At 41.9% G+C, this 16,785-nt stretch overlaps 1 protein-coding gene across 15 annotated transcripts in view; it reads left to right on the forward strand.

The window, feature by feature from the left end:
* Positions 1 to 16,785, forward strand: part of ablim2 (actin binding LIM protein family, member 2) — a 93,850-nt gene that overhangs the window by 9,832 nt on the left and 67,233 nt on the right. For 3 of the 15 annotated variants that reach the window (XM_035625842.2, XM_035625849.2, XM_035625845.2), the window contains exons 1-2: positions 12,832 to 13,104; positions 14,158 to 14,403. The exons of 1 other annotated variant lie outside the window; for it this stretch is intronic. In XM_035625842.2, coding sequence (XP_035481735.1) covers positions 14,382 to 14,403 — 22 coding nt within the window. In that variant the 5' untranslated portion in view covers positions 12,832 to 13,104; positions 14,158 to 14,381. Of the gene's footprint in view, positions 1 to 12,831; positions 13,105 to 14,157; positions 14,404 to 16,785 lie in introns of those variants that run through there. 11 more of the 15 variants (XM_035625850.2, XM_035625851.2, XM_035625848.2 and 8 more) reach the window with 6 other exon arrangements.

Here is a 16,785-nt window from a genome sequence, read left to right on the forward strand (position 1 = left end):
GAGTCTCCTCACCACCAGCTTAATCAGTACAGGTGACTTATCGGGGTAATACTCCATAGGACCTGCACTCTGACCCTTTAAATAGAGAGCTGGACCAGTACCTCCTGTATAGGGGTTACTCGGGATCTAACAATACAAGTTTGATAAACTGGATGAAACGGTGGGTAAGCACTGTTGCAAGAAGGTTCTGGGTTCAAACCTGCTGGCCTGCCACGGTATGTCTGTGTCTGCATGTTCTCCCCATATCTGCATGGTCTGTTTCCACCAGATACTCTGGATTCCAGGGTGTACCCTGCCACTCACCCAATCTCAGATGGATTTGGCTCCATCCCCACAGCAACCCTCAAAGGATAAGCAGTAGAGATAATGAATGGATTGATTTCTGAAATTTCAAATTTGTCTTCACAATGGTCATGCATTAGATTTAGGGTTAGAATCTGGGAACAACTGGTCAATCAACAGCTTTGCATCTGTGCTCAACACCCTCTTCATCAAGGCAGTCCAGTAAAAACACCTGCATCACCAAAGATACCACACTATTCCTCATTCAGCTCCTGAAATACTTGACTTCCAGTTTATTGAACTGCTTCCAACTGGAAAAACCTTGCGGCTTGTCTGGAAATGTCAATATTGACATGGATTTGAGTGCACCTTAGAAAGAGAGGATAAGACATGTGGAGAGAAAGACTTGCTAAATTGAGCATAGCGTTAGTTCATGCAGGCCATGAGGTCAAGCGCTGCCACTATGCAGCACATCAGCTGACAGTAGAGATCTCTATGCCAGCCTGACTGCTCAGCTGATGCCCTTCTACGCATTTAATTGGCAAAGCTCATATGTGCGCTCTATTTAAGCTGCTTTAACCAGCCCACTCTTCTTGCTCTGCATGTTGCACTTCGCAACCCGCCTCCACCCCAGCACCTTCTTTTCATGCTATAGCTCTGACTTAAATCAATGTCATGTGTTGTAATTGATGCCTGCTCTGTCCTGCACGGGGGTTTTAATTGCTGCCCCCCCTTCTTCAATTTCCATGAAGGATAGAGAGGTTTGCTCTCCCTATCCCAGGCTTTCCACATGTGCACATGGAAGGGCAGGGTGGTCCCAGAACAGAGCCATACCGCCAAATATAACCAATTGCGGTTATTGGAATGAACACATTTTGACTATAGTAGGCCTGACAGAACTGTGTTTCTCAGTGTGAATGCAAACCAGAGTGCTAGCCAGACTCTTTAAGGTAGAACTAGAAAATGACACAGATGGAAGTTTCAACAAATTTACTATCAAATTGAATTGTCAGTGGTGTGTGTAGTAAAAATGCTTACCATTCCTAAAAGGACAACTAATACTTTAAAAAACTAACTAAAAACCATCAGGGTGCAAGGTGTGAGTCTTGTGGCAGGTCAGGGGTGAGTCGGGGTATCCAGGCTTTGTGGCTGTAGGTGCTGACTGAGGATGACGGTGATGGGAGTCGATGAACCTAAGCAGATGGAAAGCACATGGTTTTAGAATTCAGGCTTGCACAAATACATAACAGAGATCTCAAAAAAAGACGAGGAGCAAGCAAGAGTTGGTTCTGTTGGTGACCAGACCAAGCCAGCAGCCATGCTGAATGCATGGAGACAAATAAACAAGTCCAAACCAGGAAGTAACAAGGGAAAACAATAAGTTTCCATAATCCTAGCACTAAGTCTTAACATTTTACGAGCTTACTAGTGGTATCTGTGTTGAATACTCATTGTGTTGTCATTCCAACAAATCCTGCAACCTGAAAAACCTTTTACGTCGTTTGTCCTATGGCGTCACCTAAAATAGCATAGCGCATAGGAGGTGCACCAAACATTCATTGTCATTGCTACAGTAGTGTACGCATGTGGAATGTACTGTATTTGTGAAAAAACAGAGGGGGGATGTTTTGATCATGTGTAAAGGGAGTGGCATCGAACTCCCGAACTCCCCCATGGGAGATGGATGCACTAGCAAGGAGGCTAGCGCTGGCGTTTGTCGCTACCATGTCTCTCAAGGTGTCGGCAAGTGTAGCATTGATCACTTTGAGGGGGCAGAAATTTTGTCAATTTGGACAAACATAATTCAACAGAGGCAGGGATATGTAGACTAGAAAGGGAAAAGTTTAGTAAAAGATCAAGGTACTTCCTTAAAGTAAAAGGATCGTTGTCATGGTGACAAAAATGTACAGCTCAAGTAATGGAATGGTCAGTTCACATGGGAAACGCACAGCTGTCTCCTGCCAAAGTCCTGAACTACGTCACATCCTCCTTTGCACCATCATAATGGCTACGGCCACTAGAGGTCAACCAACAATAACAAGTAACTATGAGTCATAAGAAGCTGCTGCACAGATGACCTATTGGGTTTTAAGGGGGAGGACAGCGTCTGTTATTGGCGGTGTAAGTCCCTAAAATTAACCCAACAACAATTTTAATGAGATGAACATATATTTACAGGAGCTATTTGTCTGTTTGAAGGAAACAGGACATGTTGTCCTTTGTGTTGTTCAAATACATCAAGGGGACGTGTGCAGCCACCTTGAGAGCCAACTCTGCACTTTAATCCTGGGTCAGATTACTGCTATGTGGCGAGAGGGAGACAGACACAAAGATCAATGAGCTTGAGTGAATTATTCATCAGTTCACTTTCTCCCGAGTGTGTGTGTATTTTGAATGTACATGTGTGTATGTGTTTTTGTGCTGTGATTGATCATTTGTGGAGACCGGACTGCCATCGGTGCCCACAGTTGCCAGCTTCTGTTTCCTTTCCGTTTTCCTATCTCCCATCTCTTCTCCTTTCCTTTCCTTCAGTAGCTCCCCAGTGAATGAACCAATTAACCAGATTAACACTCCCAAATCACGCTACGCGCTGCGTTTTTGTCGAGTTTCAATGTAGAAACCTAAATGAGGGTCAGACTAGTAATTTTATTTGTGGTGTTGATTCTCTGCTTAAGAGCAGAGAAAAAAAATGTTGTGAAGACAGATTTACTTCATGTTGTGCTTCCCTGGTGATCACTAATCCTGAACCTCAGCTTTAGTGTACGACAACATTTCTCACTGAAGTTTAATTGATTTAGATTTTACTTTCATTTTGTGTTGATATTGTTTACAACTTCTACCTTTTGTCCACGTTTTTTTAAATTCAGGACAATGTTCATATTCAACACATTATGATACAACAGTATTGCTGTTCGCCGTACTCTGCTACTGCAAGTGTTAAACTACTGTCAGTGTAACTCATCAGAAATGCAGAAATGTTTCTTACTAAAACCTGTGCAGCTCAAAGGGCGAAAATCTGTCTCGTTCCTGCAAATCTTTTAATGTGGCACTAAGTTCTGCTTTGTCATTTCTTTAACTGCTGTTTAAACTACTGTCAATTTGTTTGAGCGTAAGACTTCCAGTGGCTCATTGGACATGAATTATCCTGTTCGCGATTGGTTTATAGTATAAAACAATTTTTCTGCAATTAATCTGTCATTCTCCACTGCTGATATTTCTGTTTTGATTTCAGCTACTGTTAATAAAACGCAACACTTGCTTTTAAACGACCAAATCCCTCCCTGTCTTGGTAGGCCTTTAATATGAAACATCTGCAGGAATGAATTAGTGAATGGGTCAGTCAGTTAAAGAGAAGAAACTCTAGAGAGGCAGAGTGGTGAGTATGATATCACTATGCAGCTATAGTGATGGAATTATCGCTGTGGTAAAGTACAATTTTTCTGAATTTTGCACTGCCTTTATCAAGGAGTGGCCATGTTGTTAAATGTTGTTGTGGTCAGTCACAGATTAACATCATTTGTTTGGTTATCATTTGAGACTTTTCAGTGAGTCGAAGGAAGACAAAAAGAGCTTAAGAAGGAGAGGGACAGAAAGAGGTGGAGGACGAGAGTGGCGAAGAAAAAGAAGAGGAAAGAGGGAAAGGATGAGAAAGAGAAGAGGGAGAAGCTGAAAGTCATTCCAGGTCACACAGCAGTTACTGGAGTGAGCTGGATTTAGTCCAAGGACTCCTCCTTTTATCGCACACCTTCTCCCATACATCCTTCAATTGTAGGTAATGGCCTCATTTATCTTCCTCCTCCTCTCTTCAGTGAAAATCTAGAGCTGGCACTCTGTGTGTGTGCGTGTGTGTATGTGTGTGTGTGTGTTGGGGGGGTCTCTCCCCAGCATATAATCTGATGGCTGTTCCCCCACACTCTGCCTCCTTCTTTCCACTGCACAGTGTAAGATTTATGCTATTTACTGCACTCTATATTTCACGTCAGGGAGGGGTGGATTTGCAGCAACTAAACAACGATGATATGCAGTTGCACCCACTTTCTGCCTCCCTCTCATATGAGCAAACACCCAAACACACATCCATCTACACACCCACATGCAGACTGGTGAGCCTCCCTGGCTACAGTGAGTATAATTTTGGAAATGGTGAAGGCAAATGTCCTGAGCTCACTTTCATGACCTTCATTTGGTATATCTTCGTGTCTGCCCATGCATTCAGTTAACAGATCTCGAGCACAGACCTACAAATGTGCTAAGTAATGTGACCTGACAGCACTGGGTTATGTTATTTAGCAATTTCCACTAGAGGAAATTATGCTACAGATGTTTTTGCAACGTGAGCGAATATGCTCAGAAACAGCCTCATGAGCATCATTGGGCACTGCAAGTGCCCAATGATGGATTAATTGAGCAAAGTTATGGTATCCAACACAGTTCTTTTTTTCTATTATCTATTTTCTTCAAACACGCATAAGTTATGTGTTATCAGGAGTACATCAGGGGGCTTTCAGTGGTTCACCAGCAGTTGTTGTGGGAGATTGGCCTGTATTAATTTCCTCAGGAAGTAAAGTCTTTGTTAGATGCAAGATCTACTGTAGACTCCCTGGAACTTGAAACACTCCACCCTCTCTACCTCCTCCCCTCCTATACAGAGGGCGGAGTGCTTAGTGCGCCTGGATTTCATGAAGTCCAGTACCTTGTCCTTTGTCTTTGTGGTGTTGAGGTCCAGGTTATTGTTGGAGCACCACTGCGCCAGATGCTGAACTTCCTCCCTGTAGGCTGTGTCGTTGTTGTCCGTTATCAGTCCTACTATGGTGGTGATCAGCAAATTTGACGATGACATTGGAGGAGTGGATGGCGGAGAAGTCTTTAGTGAAGGGGGAGTAAAGTACAGGGCTGAGGGCGCACCCTTGCAGCGCTCCGGACGTTTGACAACACCCAATGATGATGTCACAGTGTATTGACACATCCTGCAGTGCACTCCTACATCACAAGATCAGATTTTTTGTCATGGGCAGCAGGGGTCAGCCTGTGTAATCATTTCCAGATGAATAATCCAGATGATGTCACTGTGATGTAGGGTCACCTCAGGTGCTATGGTGGGAAGTTGTTATGAACTACACATCTTAGATTCTTCTAATTCTGGAGGAGATTATTTTATTCCAGTATATATGTGTATACAATTGGTTTATTATGTAATGTATATGTTACCAATTCGAAATAAACGCTTTTCATAGAAAAAGATAGCATTGTCAAAATGTGTCACATCCCCCAATCAATTGAGCCAGAGATTTACCGCAGGGTAAATCTCGATATATGATATGAATATGACCTGTATGACCTTCTTTGCTCTCAGTACTGTAGTGAAAATACATTTTTAAATAGCATTTTGCTGCTTTTGTATATCTAAAATAATATAAGCTTCCTTTTACCCAGTAACTTGCATTTGCACACATCACACCACCTGCAGCATAATGTGCAGCTTTAAACTCAGCTTTATGACCGGCATAGCGACTTGGGATTGGGGTCAATGGTGCATTGCAGAGGCTCATACACACACACAGACACACACACACACACACACACAACAAAGAGAGTAAGAGCGCATTGATTTGCTCAACCTATCCTTGCCCTCTATCTCTCACACACACACACACACACACACACACACACACACACACACACACACACACACACACACACACAGTGACTACAGATCTGATCACAAGTAGTCACAGGAGACAAATGTGGGGACACATTCTAATACCAGGTGTGAACTGACGTACTTGGAGCTGTCCACTCGTGATTGGATCACTTGAGGCAGTTTGTAAACATCACTCCCCGACACCTGAAGACATGTGCTAGCTACATTATATCATGAAATCTAATAAATTTGTGTGTTGCGTATTAAATTCAATAGGTGGCTTTATCTTATGAAGTTATGAAATCAGGCTCTTTGTTGATTTTAATCCCTGTACTGAAAGCAAACATGGGAGAAAGTTCAAGATGCTAGAGCCAGATAATAAATCCCCCAAAACACCCTTCCAGCTGATCAGGCATACTCACCCTGTTTGTCTCTTACTCTCCTTCCCTGGCCCTCTCTTGGAAGTTAAAAAAGCATGTTCAGGATTACAGATTGTGCCATCAACAGAATGCTGGAGCCTGCGCAAAACTACACACACCTCTGCAAAATACTCTATTCTGAAGGAAAGAGAAAGGACATCTGTTTCAGTGCCATGCATGACACGTTCCTCTGGAGAATGCTGCAGAAAGTTGATGCAAGACTATTTGCGAAGCTAAGCCCAGATTGTCATTGATCGCAGTCAGAGGGGAAGTAGAGTAAGAGTAATTTTTTTTGCCGTCAGAAATTTTCATTTTTCACCAAAAAACTCTGCATGAGCTCCTACGACAAAAGCAAGCCCATAGTGGAATTAAAAAAAAAATTGGGATTTTTTTTTGGGACATTTTGGACCTCATAAATGTCATCAGGTGGCTTTAAATTGTGTTGTGGCTTCATTATCTTTGATTGGCTGGAAGTGGCAGCGCTCTGTTTTAGTCCCACGTTTGGATTAGTTGTAGCTGCCCCTTTGCAGCTCTGGTGCTGGATGATTTGCAATTCAGATCCTGTGCCTATTTCTTTTACTCACACACACCCACACCAGAGATGTGCCTGTGGCCGAGTCACATGGCAAAGTCCACAATGCACGCTGTTCACCCAGCAGCTTCTTACTATTTACTGAGCACTTCCTTTCGTTTATGTTCCAGTGATGATCCGTCACAGTTTCAGATGACAGGGAAAGAAAGGAGAGAGGAAAAGAGTGTGAGAAAGAAGAGGATGGTGTCAGAAATGAAACGAGGCCATGCACAGTGCTCAGTCCCACTGGCATGTGTCTGCTCGCTGACAATCAGCTCAGTTCTTATACCCTTCTCTGGTACATCCTGTCTGTTATTTTTGGTACTTTTGAATAACCTCCCCAATGGGCTCCTGCTGGGTCTGGCTTAGCCATGTAGATACTCATTCACCGGCAGTGTCACAGCTTTGAATGCAACTCATGCTTAGCCTGTCCGCTATCTATACTTGCATTCAAGTTACACCCTTTCTGCACAATGTTATGGTAGTATGTCAGTGGCGGCTGTGACATATCACTCAAAACCACAAATGTCAACTTTATGATAGACTTTTGAAACCCCTGTAATAAAGTGAAACTTTGACCTGCTAGGGATATGGTTGCTGAATCAAAAGTTAGGGGACAGTCAAAGTCAGAGGGATTCCTCTGAGAATCACAAATGCCTGTACCAAAAATAGGTAAGCCTGCCTGTGGCACTATAGACAGAAAGTTGAGTGATCACCAAAGTCCAGAAGATTCATCATCTGAGAACCATTAAGACCTTTACCAAACATGGGGCAAATTCAGACGGCAGATGTTGAGATGTTTTACTGAAGAACTGAAAACTATTGGTGGAGCTTGATGAAAATTCAGAGGATCACACAATTAGAAAGGTTCGTTCCATAAAATGTTGAGAACCACAGTGGCGGACGGACCTACTGACATCACCCTCCCCAGAGCTTTGTTGCCCACATGACAACTAAATTACATTTAGGCTGATGCACCATGGTGCAGGAGTGGTCATTTCTTTCTATTGTGCGATTTTCCCTGTAAGGTCATCTGGTTCAGTCATGATGTGAATGCTTGGCGCAGCGCCTAATTAATCTGTTGTGGAAGTGTCCATTGTGTCATTGGGGCCCAGATCATGGAGATGGTCCAACATTTACTGTTACCCCAGGTGACCCTACACCAGCTGAATGAAGAATGACCTTATTGTTCCTCTACACGCTGCATGCCGTATTCAGTCACATCACGCACACCATTTATTTTATACTTTGGTCATAGAAATTGACAGTAGTGAGTTTCTACTGATTTGTGAGTCAAGTCACGCTACATTACAAATTATGTTTAAAGACTTTCATGCCATCACAATGGCTAGGGTTAGGGTTAGGGTTAGGGTACACCTTCCTGTACACTGTAAAGCATGTAAGGGTTACTGTCCTTACCTCTGTGGGTAAAGCTGGTTTGATTTTAGTAACAGCGATCACTCCCTATGTTTATGTGTTGCAGCTCCCTGGATATTGATAAGGTATGAGCTCCAATCAATGGTGAGAGTTAAAGCCAGTCTCCAAATACCAACGAACACTTAGCAGCTCGATATGAAGTCACATAGAAAATAAGTCAGATATCTGAGCGAGATGCACATGTACGGCATACAGTAGTGGATACATGTGTAATGGCATTCAGTAGAAGGCATACCTCCAACAGTCCCCTTAAATTCAGACAAGCCGCACCAAATTGCACATATCCATAGATGTCAGCCCTGTAAATATGCCTCTTACGGTTAGGGTTAGGGTGACATGGCGGAAAATCAGCACCATGACTTTACAGAATATAAGCAAATCCATTGAACTACCGTAATTTTCGGACTATAAGCCCGGCCTTTTTCCCCCATTTTTCGACCCTGCGCCTTATATAACGGTGCGGCTAATCTATGGATTTTTACAGCTAACGGCCACTAGGGGACCTCCTAAATCTAACAGGTCACAGTCCACCAACTTTAACTCTAGGGGCTCTATGACCGGTCCGCTGTCCACGGTTAAAGCAGCGAAAAGCAACTTTCGCTCAAGTTTGCGAGTGGATCCTGATGGCGTGGAGGAGTGTCAAAACATCCACGATCACCAACGGGTTCCGAAAGGCTGGACTGCTGCGTGATGAAGAGGAGGACACCGCCACAGGCTCAGCTGAGGCCCTTCAGAGGCTGTTCGATTCCGACAGTGACGAAGAGGAGTTCGTTGGTTTTGAGAGCGACAACGAAGGAGAGAGGAGAGTGGCTGACAAAGCCACCCTGAGCCTGTTCGTTTCCGACACTGAAGATGAGGACTTTGGTGGTTTTAGTACGTTATGCAAATATGCAACTTGTTTGTTGAAATGTTAATAAATGGGAGCTTCCTCAAGCAGCCATCTCTTTCCCGACAATCCCCTCTGTGCACGAACTCTTACATATCGTAATTAACCATTAAAACACCTGCGGCTTATAGTCCAGTGCGGCTTATTGATGTACAAATCATTAAATTTAGCTGCTGCGGCTTAAACTCCGGTGCGCCTTATAGTCCGGAAATTACGGTACACCCTCTTGACAGACTTAGTAGGTCCAACGCTGACCTCTAGCGGCCGTTATGTACACTTGGTGATGCGGTCTATAAAATGACCACATAAGTCGTAATAAGGTGACCTATCTGGTCAAGTAGCCAGTTGTCTTTAATGAGTGATGGAACTGCAGTCATTATGCTTTTCTAGTCTAATCTCCACTCAAAGCGCTTGACAGTAAAGTGGACATTCACTCATTCACAGACACATTCAGACAGCGCTTCTATATCTAGCGATTTGTCTATCACTCATGCACCAAGAGGCTAAGCATTGCAAAATTGTTAAGCTTTTTGGTGTCCTGTAGCCGATAGTTTAAGAAGCTACATTTCTCACAAGGACAGCATTGTGAGGGATATATAGTCCTTGAATGTAATGGCCAGCCCTCAGCAGCCAATATCAAGTCCCCCAATTTTGAATTACAGATTGGGGTGTGACACAACACACCATCTCAGAGCGGCTGATGACAGTGACCTTTGCCCGTCAGCATAGGAGTGCATATAGAAAAGTTTATATTACTGGAGAAAAGTTATTCTTGTCCCTGAAAGTGAGATGTAGAGGCATATCATTATTCACATTCCACAATCATTATCCCATGACTTTTCAGAAATGATCTTCAACGTGGGGCTGTGTTGTCAGAATTTGAGCTGTACATGTATATATCCATCATATGCAGAGCCGCACACACTCAGCCCCATTAAAATAGTAAACCTATATCTGCGATAAGCGATTGTATGTAGTGATTAGAATGGACACCTCTCACACACACATCCACACACTCACACACACACACACACACACACACACACACACACACACACACACACACACACACACACACACACACACACACAGCATATTTGCTTTCTTAGATGTTTAGGTGACATGAAGCAACAGCAGCAATCATTTTAATTAATGTTTGTGTCCATGAATTTAGGTCCAATAATCACCTGCCCTTAAATTGTGTTTTAGTCACCAAGTCCTTGCTTGATAGGTGTTAGCTTTGTCTGTCTGCCGTTTGCTGCTCGCCATGTAGCTTGTCAGGGGTTGAGCTGGAATTTGTGATGCTGCTGTTGGAAACAGGGTTGATAAATCAGCAATAGTGTGTCACAAAACCCCCTCAAAATTGAGCTAAAAGGGGTTTAAATAGCAAAACAAAGCTTAAGGGGAACTGCAGAGTGGGTATGAATTCCCGATGTGTAGGTTTCCAGCAACAACCTTTCATATCTCTCTTCAAATAATATCCTTTTTACACTAAAATGTGTATGTGTGTCCAGGTTTAAATGGTTTAACATGGATAAACCCTGCTGGAAAACAGAATTAGAAAGCAGGATGAGGGCCAGTGAATATGTCACGGTGATTCATTTCTTTTATTTTTTACTTTGTCTTTTAGACTTTATGATGATTGAACAATGTTGCTTGAACGGAAACAGATTGAAATTGCGGTTGAGATGGCAGAGAGTCACAGAAGTTACTATGTCTCCATCGGCAGTATATACCTGTGACTACTTTAGTCATATGACCCATGAATTATTCTGATTGTAATCTCTTTTACACTAAAAACAAAAGCCAGATGATTGTGGTTTGTTTTATTTTGGTCAAGTGTAAAAGAGGCTTAAGTCCAAGGGGCTAATTATACCGTTTACTTTCAGTCAGACTCAGAGGCAAGCATTTTAAATGACTCATCAATTTGAGTCAAGTTTATTTGGAAAGCTTGAGTAGGCTCACTTCTTTTAGGATAATTGTTTTTCTTTTGTCAAAATCTCACTTTTCCAGGTTTTACTTCAATAATAAGCAGGGATGGGACGGTACAGTTATCTCACAATGAATATTCAGAACTGATATTTATTTTTCAGTCATTAAAAATACAAAATAAATTCTAAGCCTAAATTTAGCTGGAAACACATACACTGCTTGAGGCCACAGACACAAACTCTGCTGTAAGATGTTATTACATGTAGGGGCAGCTTTACTTCACATCCTTAGCATCGCGCACATTTTTGTTAAATATATTAAATCAAATAATCCACATTTTCTGGAGGCAGCAGAGACCTTTGGGAGGTAACAATTTCATCTGCGATAAGTTGCGCTCGCCAGGCTTAGATGTTGCAGATATCGAAAGGTAGGCTTTGGCCATAGAGGCAAGTACAAGAACGCTAACCAGAGTCATGTCTGTATACACCTAGCCAGCATACCGACCATGTCTTTCAGCATGGGGCGCTTCAAACTCGCTACAACGTGGGAATCCCCTCATGGGGTGACATGTTTGTGATATACAGCGGGCTGCTTCTCGTTACAAACAACGGTCTTATAGCGGTCTTCCTGCTGTTGTTTGTCTCTACAGTTCCGCAACGCCCGGTTGTAGGCCTCGTTGCGTACCATGGCAAATGCGCCCTCTCTTGTCTGAAGTTTGTAATTGCGACAGGGATATTTCTTTGGTTGTCTGTCATCACAGATTATTTTGTTATACCAGGAAATTTCGCTGTATCCTTTTGTGACTTCAAAATGGATCGTAATATTAGTTCTATTTATTTTCCCATCCCTAATGATTCATTACGCACCAATATATTGTATTTAAAATTACACACCTTAAAGTTTAAGGATCTGGTAGATTTTAAGACAGCACAAATCATTTATAAAGCAAAAAATAAACTGCTGCCTGGAAAATTACAACGACTGTTCACAGACAGAGATATAACTTAAGAGGGGAATTAAATTTGAAACTTCAATATGCATGGGATAATCTCAAAAGAACGTGTACTTCGATTTGTGTGGTGGCTTTATGGAATCGTATTGATGAAACGATCAAACAAAGTATGAATATAATGCAATTTTTAAAAAATGTACAAAGGACATATTTTTGAAAAATACAGAAATGAGAAAAGAGATTGTAGATCTCACTGATGGTAATGATGGTTGTTTTCGTGGTCGTTGTTGTTGTTGTTTGTTTGTTTTTTGTTCTTTTGTTTGTTCTTCTTTTCTTGTAGCTTGTTAAGAGCATGACGTATACTGGAGTATTATTTTGTTGTATCTGTTTAGTCTATCTTGGATGTGGCGTAGGGCTTGACAAGCCTAGGCTTCTTCCTATCCCTTTTTGAACAATAGTGTATATTGTGTTGGAATTTGTTTTGTTGTTATTCATTTTTGTGCTCTATTTCTTAAATTATTTTACACATTTCATTTTAAATTGTTGTGTGTAGAGTTTTATGCCAAACAAGTTTCAAACATATTGAACATATTTTATGTGGACTGGGAGGACAGGGACACACCCAGTGACAGATTACCAGGAGGAGGTGTCATTCTCTTTGAACTGCACATGTTTCTATTTATAACAGATTGCCGCAATAACTCAGAGAGGTAGGAGAGAGAGAGTCAGCAACAGAGAGAGAGAGCCATTGACATGGACATGGGGAGTCATATGACCGGCGTCTCATTCCAGAGATAGTGACGGACAGAGCACTCACTCTGTCCTCCCTTCTAATATTACACCAGAGCGGCAGAGTGTGCGGAGGATGTGTCGCAACATCATCAGAGGACTCTGAAAAGATTTGTTTTGGATATCGTCTATAAGTATTATCACTAAGGGACATAACAATATATCACAGCTGAGCTACAATGCCTGAGGAAAAAGGTAATAATGACCTTTAATAACCTTTGATCATCTGTATGTGGTGTGTTCACCTGCCAGACAGGGAAGAGCTAATGATTTGTTTATATTAACCAGGACTAACTCTTTACCATTTAACTCCAATCAGTGTCAAATGTCTAAGCAGATAGTAATTATATTAGGAAATTCCGAAATAATAAACTTTAATAATTCCACAACAAATAATTGCAAAGCTGTATAGATCATATGAGTGGGTTGGCATTTGCACTATGTGTTTCTATGTAAGCAGTACCTAACCTATACTGCTAAACAGGCCTCCTATTATGTAACAACCCTAGTCAGAAGCATATAGCACTTTCTGTCTGAGTACGTTGTGTGAGTGTGAATGACAATAACAAGCCTGTGAATGCTTATGCTGCAGGTTGATATGCAGCCTGCCTGCAACATGCCTGGCAACGACACTGTTGTCTTGGTCCCCTGCCTGACTCTCCAACACTGGGACCTTGGCCATTTGGTCTGTTTACAAACGGTTGAGGGCTAGTTACTGAGAAATCAAAATGATGGTTCTATAGTGAATGACACGTGTATATGTGTATGATTTTCTTCATAATTGAGTGCTTTTGCTCTTAGTGAATGTGATTGTGAAGACATTTGGCTAAAATTACTGATGGCACCACTACTGATAGCACAAGTAAAAGTAAAAACACTACTCAAACACTAAATGAACACTAAAAAAACAATAAAAACCGTAAAGGAAAAAAAATTCTTCGAAAAACTAAGCAGTAAATGATACTGCTGTAATAGAAAGGTAACTAGTGGCTACTTGTAGTAGTAGTAGTAGCAATGGATGTAGCAAAAGTAGCAATGTAAAAAGTACAATCTAGTCCATGGAAATGTAGTGAAGAAGAAATATAAAGTAGCATAAATACTCAAGTACAGTACAGGAACTGCAAAACCAGACTTACTAATTGTGTAAATGTATATTCAACCACTCACCCTATACCCAGTTGGCTGTAAAAAGAAGCCCCACTGTTTGTCCCTGTAAACACACCACAAACATTCCCTCTTCTCTCACAGTGTCCTCTCCTCAACAGCCTTGTTAAAGCCGATCCAGCGTTAACCCTGTGTTTGTCTGCCCGGTTTCTAAATGCGGGGCTGTAACTGTGTGGAGCAGGGAGCAGTGTGCTCTTCCGTCACAATGTGACGAAACTTGTAAAGTTTGGAAGGAAGGAAGCACAGGCGGCACACCCAGAAGGACACACGGGGGCCATGTGCTTCCACATGTTGTTTCGCATGCACGCATGGATGAATACACACGAAAAGGTTTGTAGTAAAGACACTGAGTAAAAAGCTGAGTTCACGCATGCATGCACGCACGCACACGCATGTGCACGCACACACACACACACACACACACACACACACACACCACTTTAGGCTCAGTCCTAGCCAAGGACAGTGTATCCTGGGTGAGTGATGTAATAAGTGGCTGGTTGTCAGCAGTCATAGCGACGCCTGACATTATTTCGGACCTGCCAGTAAACAAACCATACGTGTGTCCGTCAGTTTCTAGCTTTTCCCCTGCTGACATTTTATAACTCTAAGAATTTAAACAAAAAGGCAGAACATTGGTATATTTATTATTAAGTCATGGTTCTTAAGCCTGATAGCGCATCAGGTTCCTGTTAAGAGATGAACTTGGTGTAATTCTATTTTTGTGTCATTCTACAAAAACATGTATATATATATTTTTATTTTTTTTGGAGTGAAATTGGGATTGAGTGTGCACTACTAAATTAGTCTGCAATATGGTGCTGGGCAGGGAGTGGGCTGTAGGTTTACCCACATTGCAAGCAATGCAATTAAAAAGCTAACAAGCCCAGTAGAGCTAAGGGGATCTGCAGATTTGTTAGTAATACTCATTACTACGAAGGACTGTTTTCACAGCACTCAGTCATTTGATCGAATGTAAATATAAAAAAAGTACTTAATGGAGCTTTGAAAAGTATTGTTCTTAAATTAGTGAAAAAATAATGCTTTCTAATTGTATTAACTTATTATGTCTTAAGCAGCTGTTCAATTACTAAGCAGTCTGAGTAACTGGGGTCAATCTGCTCGTTTTGTGATTTATCATGTAACTTTGCTCAATTAAATGTCGAATAATGTGCTGCGGATGTTGGTAATGGCTCGTGTTATCTCCAACTGCAGTTGCACTGGCCTCTCTCCCTTAGGTGTTCAACCTGCTTGGCATGTGCCAGTGTTTTTTTGCTCCAGCTCTGCTCAAACAGCTGACACAATGCTTTCTACAGAGAGCCACTCTTCATGAGTCACACTGCTTCTCTCTGGGTTTAAACTAATGGCCTGCAAACACACACAGCTCCAATCCCTCACTGTCTTTTTACTCCAACTTTTGGACTCACTTTCCTGTTTCACACCAATCAGCTTTCCTGCTGAACAGTCACTGGATAATCGAAACATCCTTCACACATTAATTTATTGTATCAAGGCGCAGACACACATGCACATCTCACATTTAGCCACAAGAGCGTTATGCCTGGTTCGCACTGCTTTCAAGTTCATCCCAGAGGTGTTGAATGCAGCTGAGGTCAGTCACATGCTCTCCTTTGTCATGCAATGGTGTTCATGGTGTTTTTGTGTTGAGGAGGCAACTACTGTACATGGAAGTGTTCCAGTAAAGGCAGTTGCAGTAACACGTTGGATCACATCTGTCTGTGGTTATTGTCAACCACGTGGAAGAAATATTTACTGACTCATCTGTCACAGGAATGGCAAGAATCCTTTGTTTTCAATCAAAGATCATATTCACAGCACAGTCATTGCCCTTTCCTGCTTCGATTAAAGCCACCATCGAGATATACATCTACTGTCTATTCTGATTGCCTTTATTATATAATAGTTTTGGTAGCTATAGCACCAGCAATATTAATATCATCAGAGTCAAAATGTGCCTAATAATTGTCACTCACCCTGTGATTTAAACTTGAATCATTACACCTCTCTTTAAAAGGGCCGGACCAACAAGGTTAGACTGGTGTCATTTGCCAGGGAGGTCGGAGGTCAGCTTTCTGTAGTGCTTGACCTCAGGTCAGAGATCAAATGGTGCTCAGGTCAGGTTGCAGCCTGCGTGACTGCACAGGTGTAGGAAAAATGTATGTCATAATGTCGAGTGTGTATGTATATTTATAGTCTTATGAGTTAGTTCATTCATCTTAGCTACTAGCTGCTACTGGCTCTGCTTCTGTTTTTACCGTAGGAGTTGTAGTCAGCCAACAGGCTCGTTTTGTGTCTTTTTCTTGGCGTCTAACGAGAGTGAGATAATGGAGTGAGTTTTCTGTTGGGATGGCGGACAGGAAAATCCTAGGCAATGAAGTAATGGCTATGTAAAAGGTAAGCGATGTCTGAGCAGATCCTTTAAAACTCTTCCCATGTTGTTAAACACGTTATCCAAACCCAAGGCTGCACAAATACAGTCTGAATTCAGTCAATAAATGTGTTTAAAAGTGGTTTAATAGGTCTGTAAAATATAAAATATGGCTTGGAGAAATTTGTAATTTTAGTTAAAACTTGATGGATCCATAGAACTTGTGAAGGACCCTCGGTATTCCCCCTATGTTCTGGACTTTTCCATGAAAACAAACATAATCTACATTTTTTAGACATGCTCACGTGTTTGCTCGTGAGACA

Source organism: Scophthalmus maximus, chromosome 2, assembly GCF_022379125.1.
Source record: "Scophthalmus maximus strain ysfricsl-2021 chromosome 2, ASM2237912v1, whole genome shotgun sequence".
In the NCBI taxonomy this organism is placed as follows: Eukaryota; Metazoa; Chordata; class Actinopteri; order Pleuronectiformes; family Scophthalmidae; genus Scophthalmus; species Scophthalmus maximus.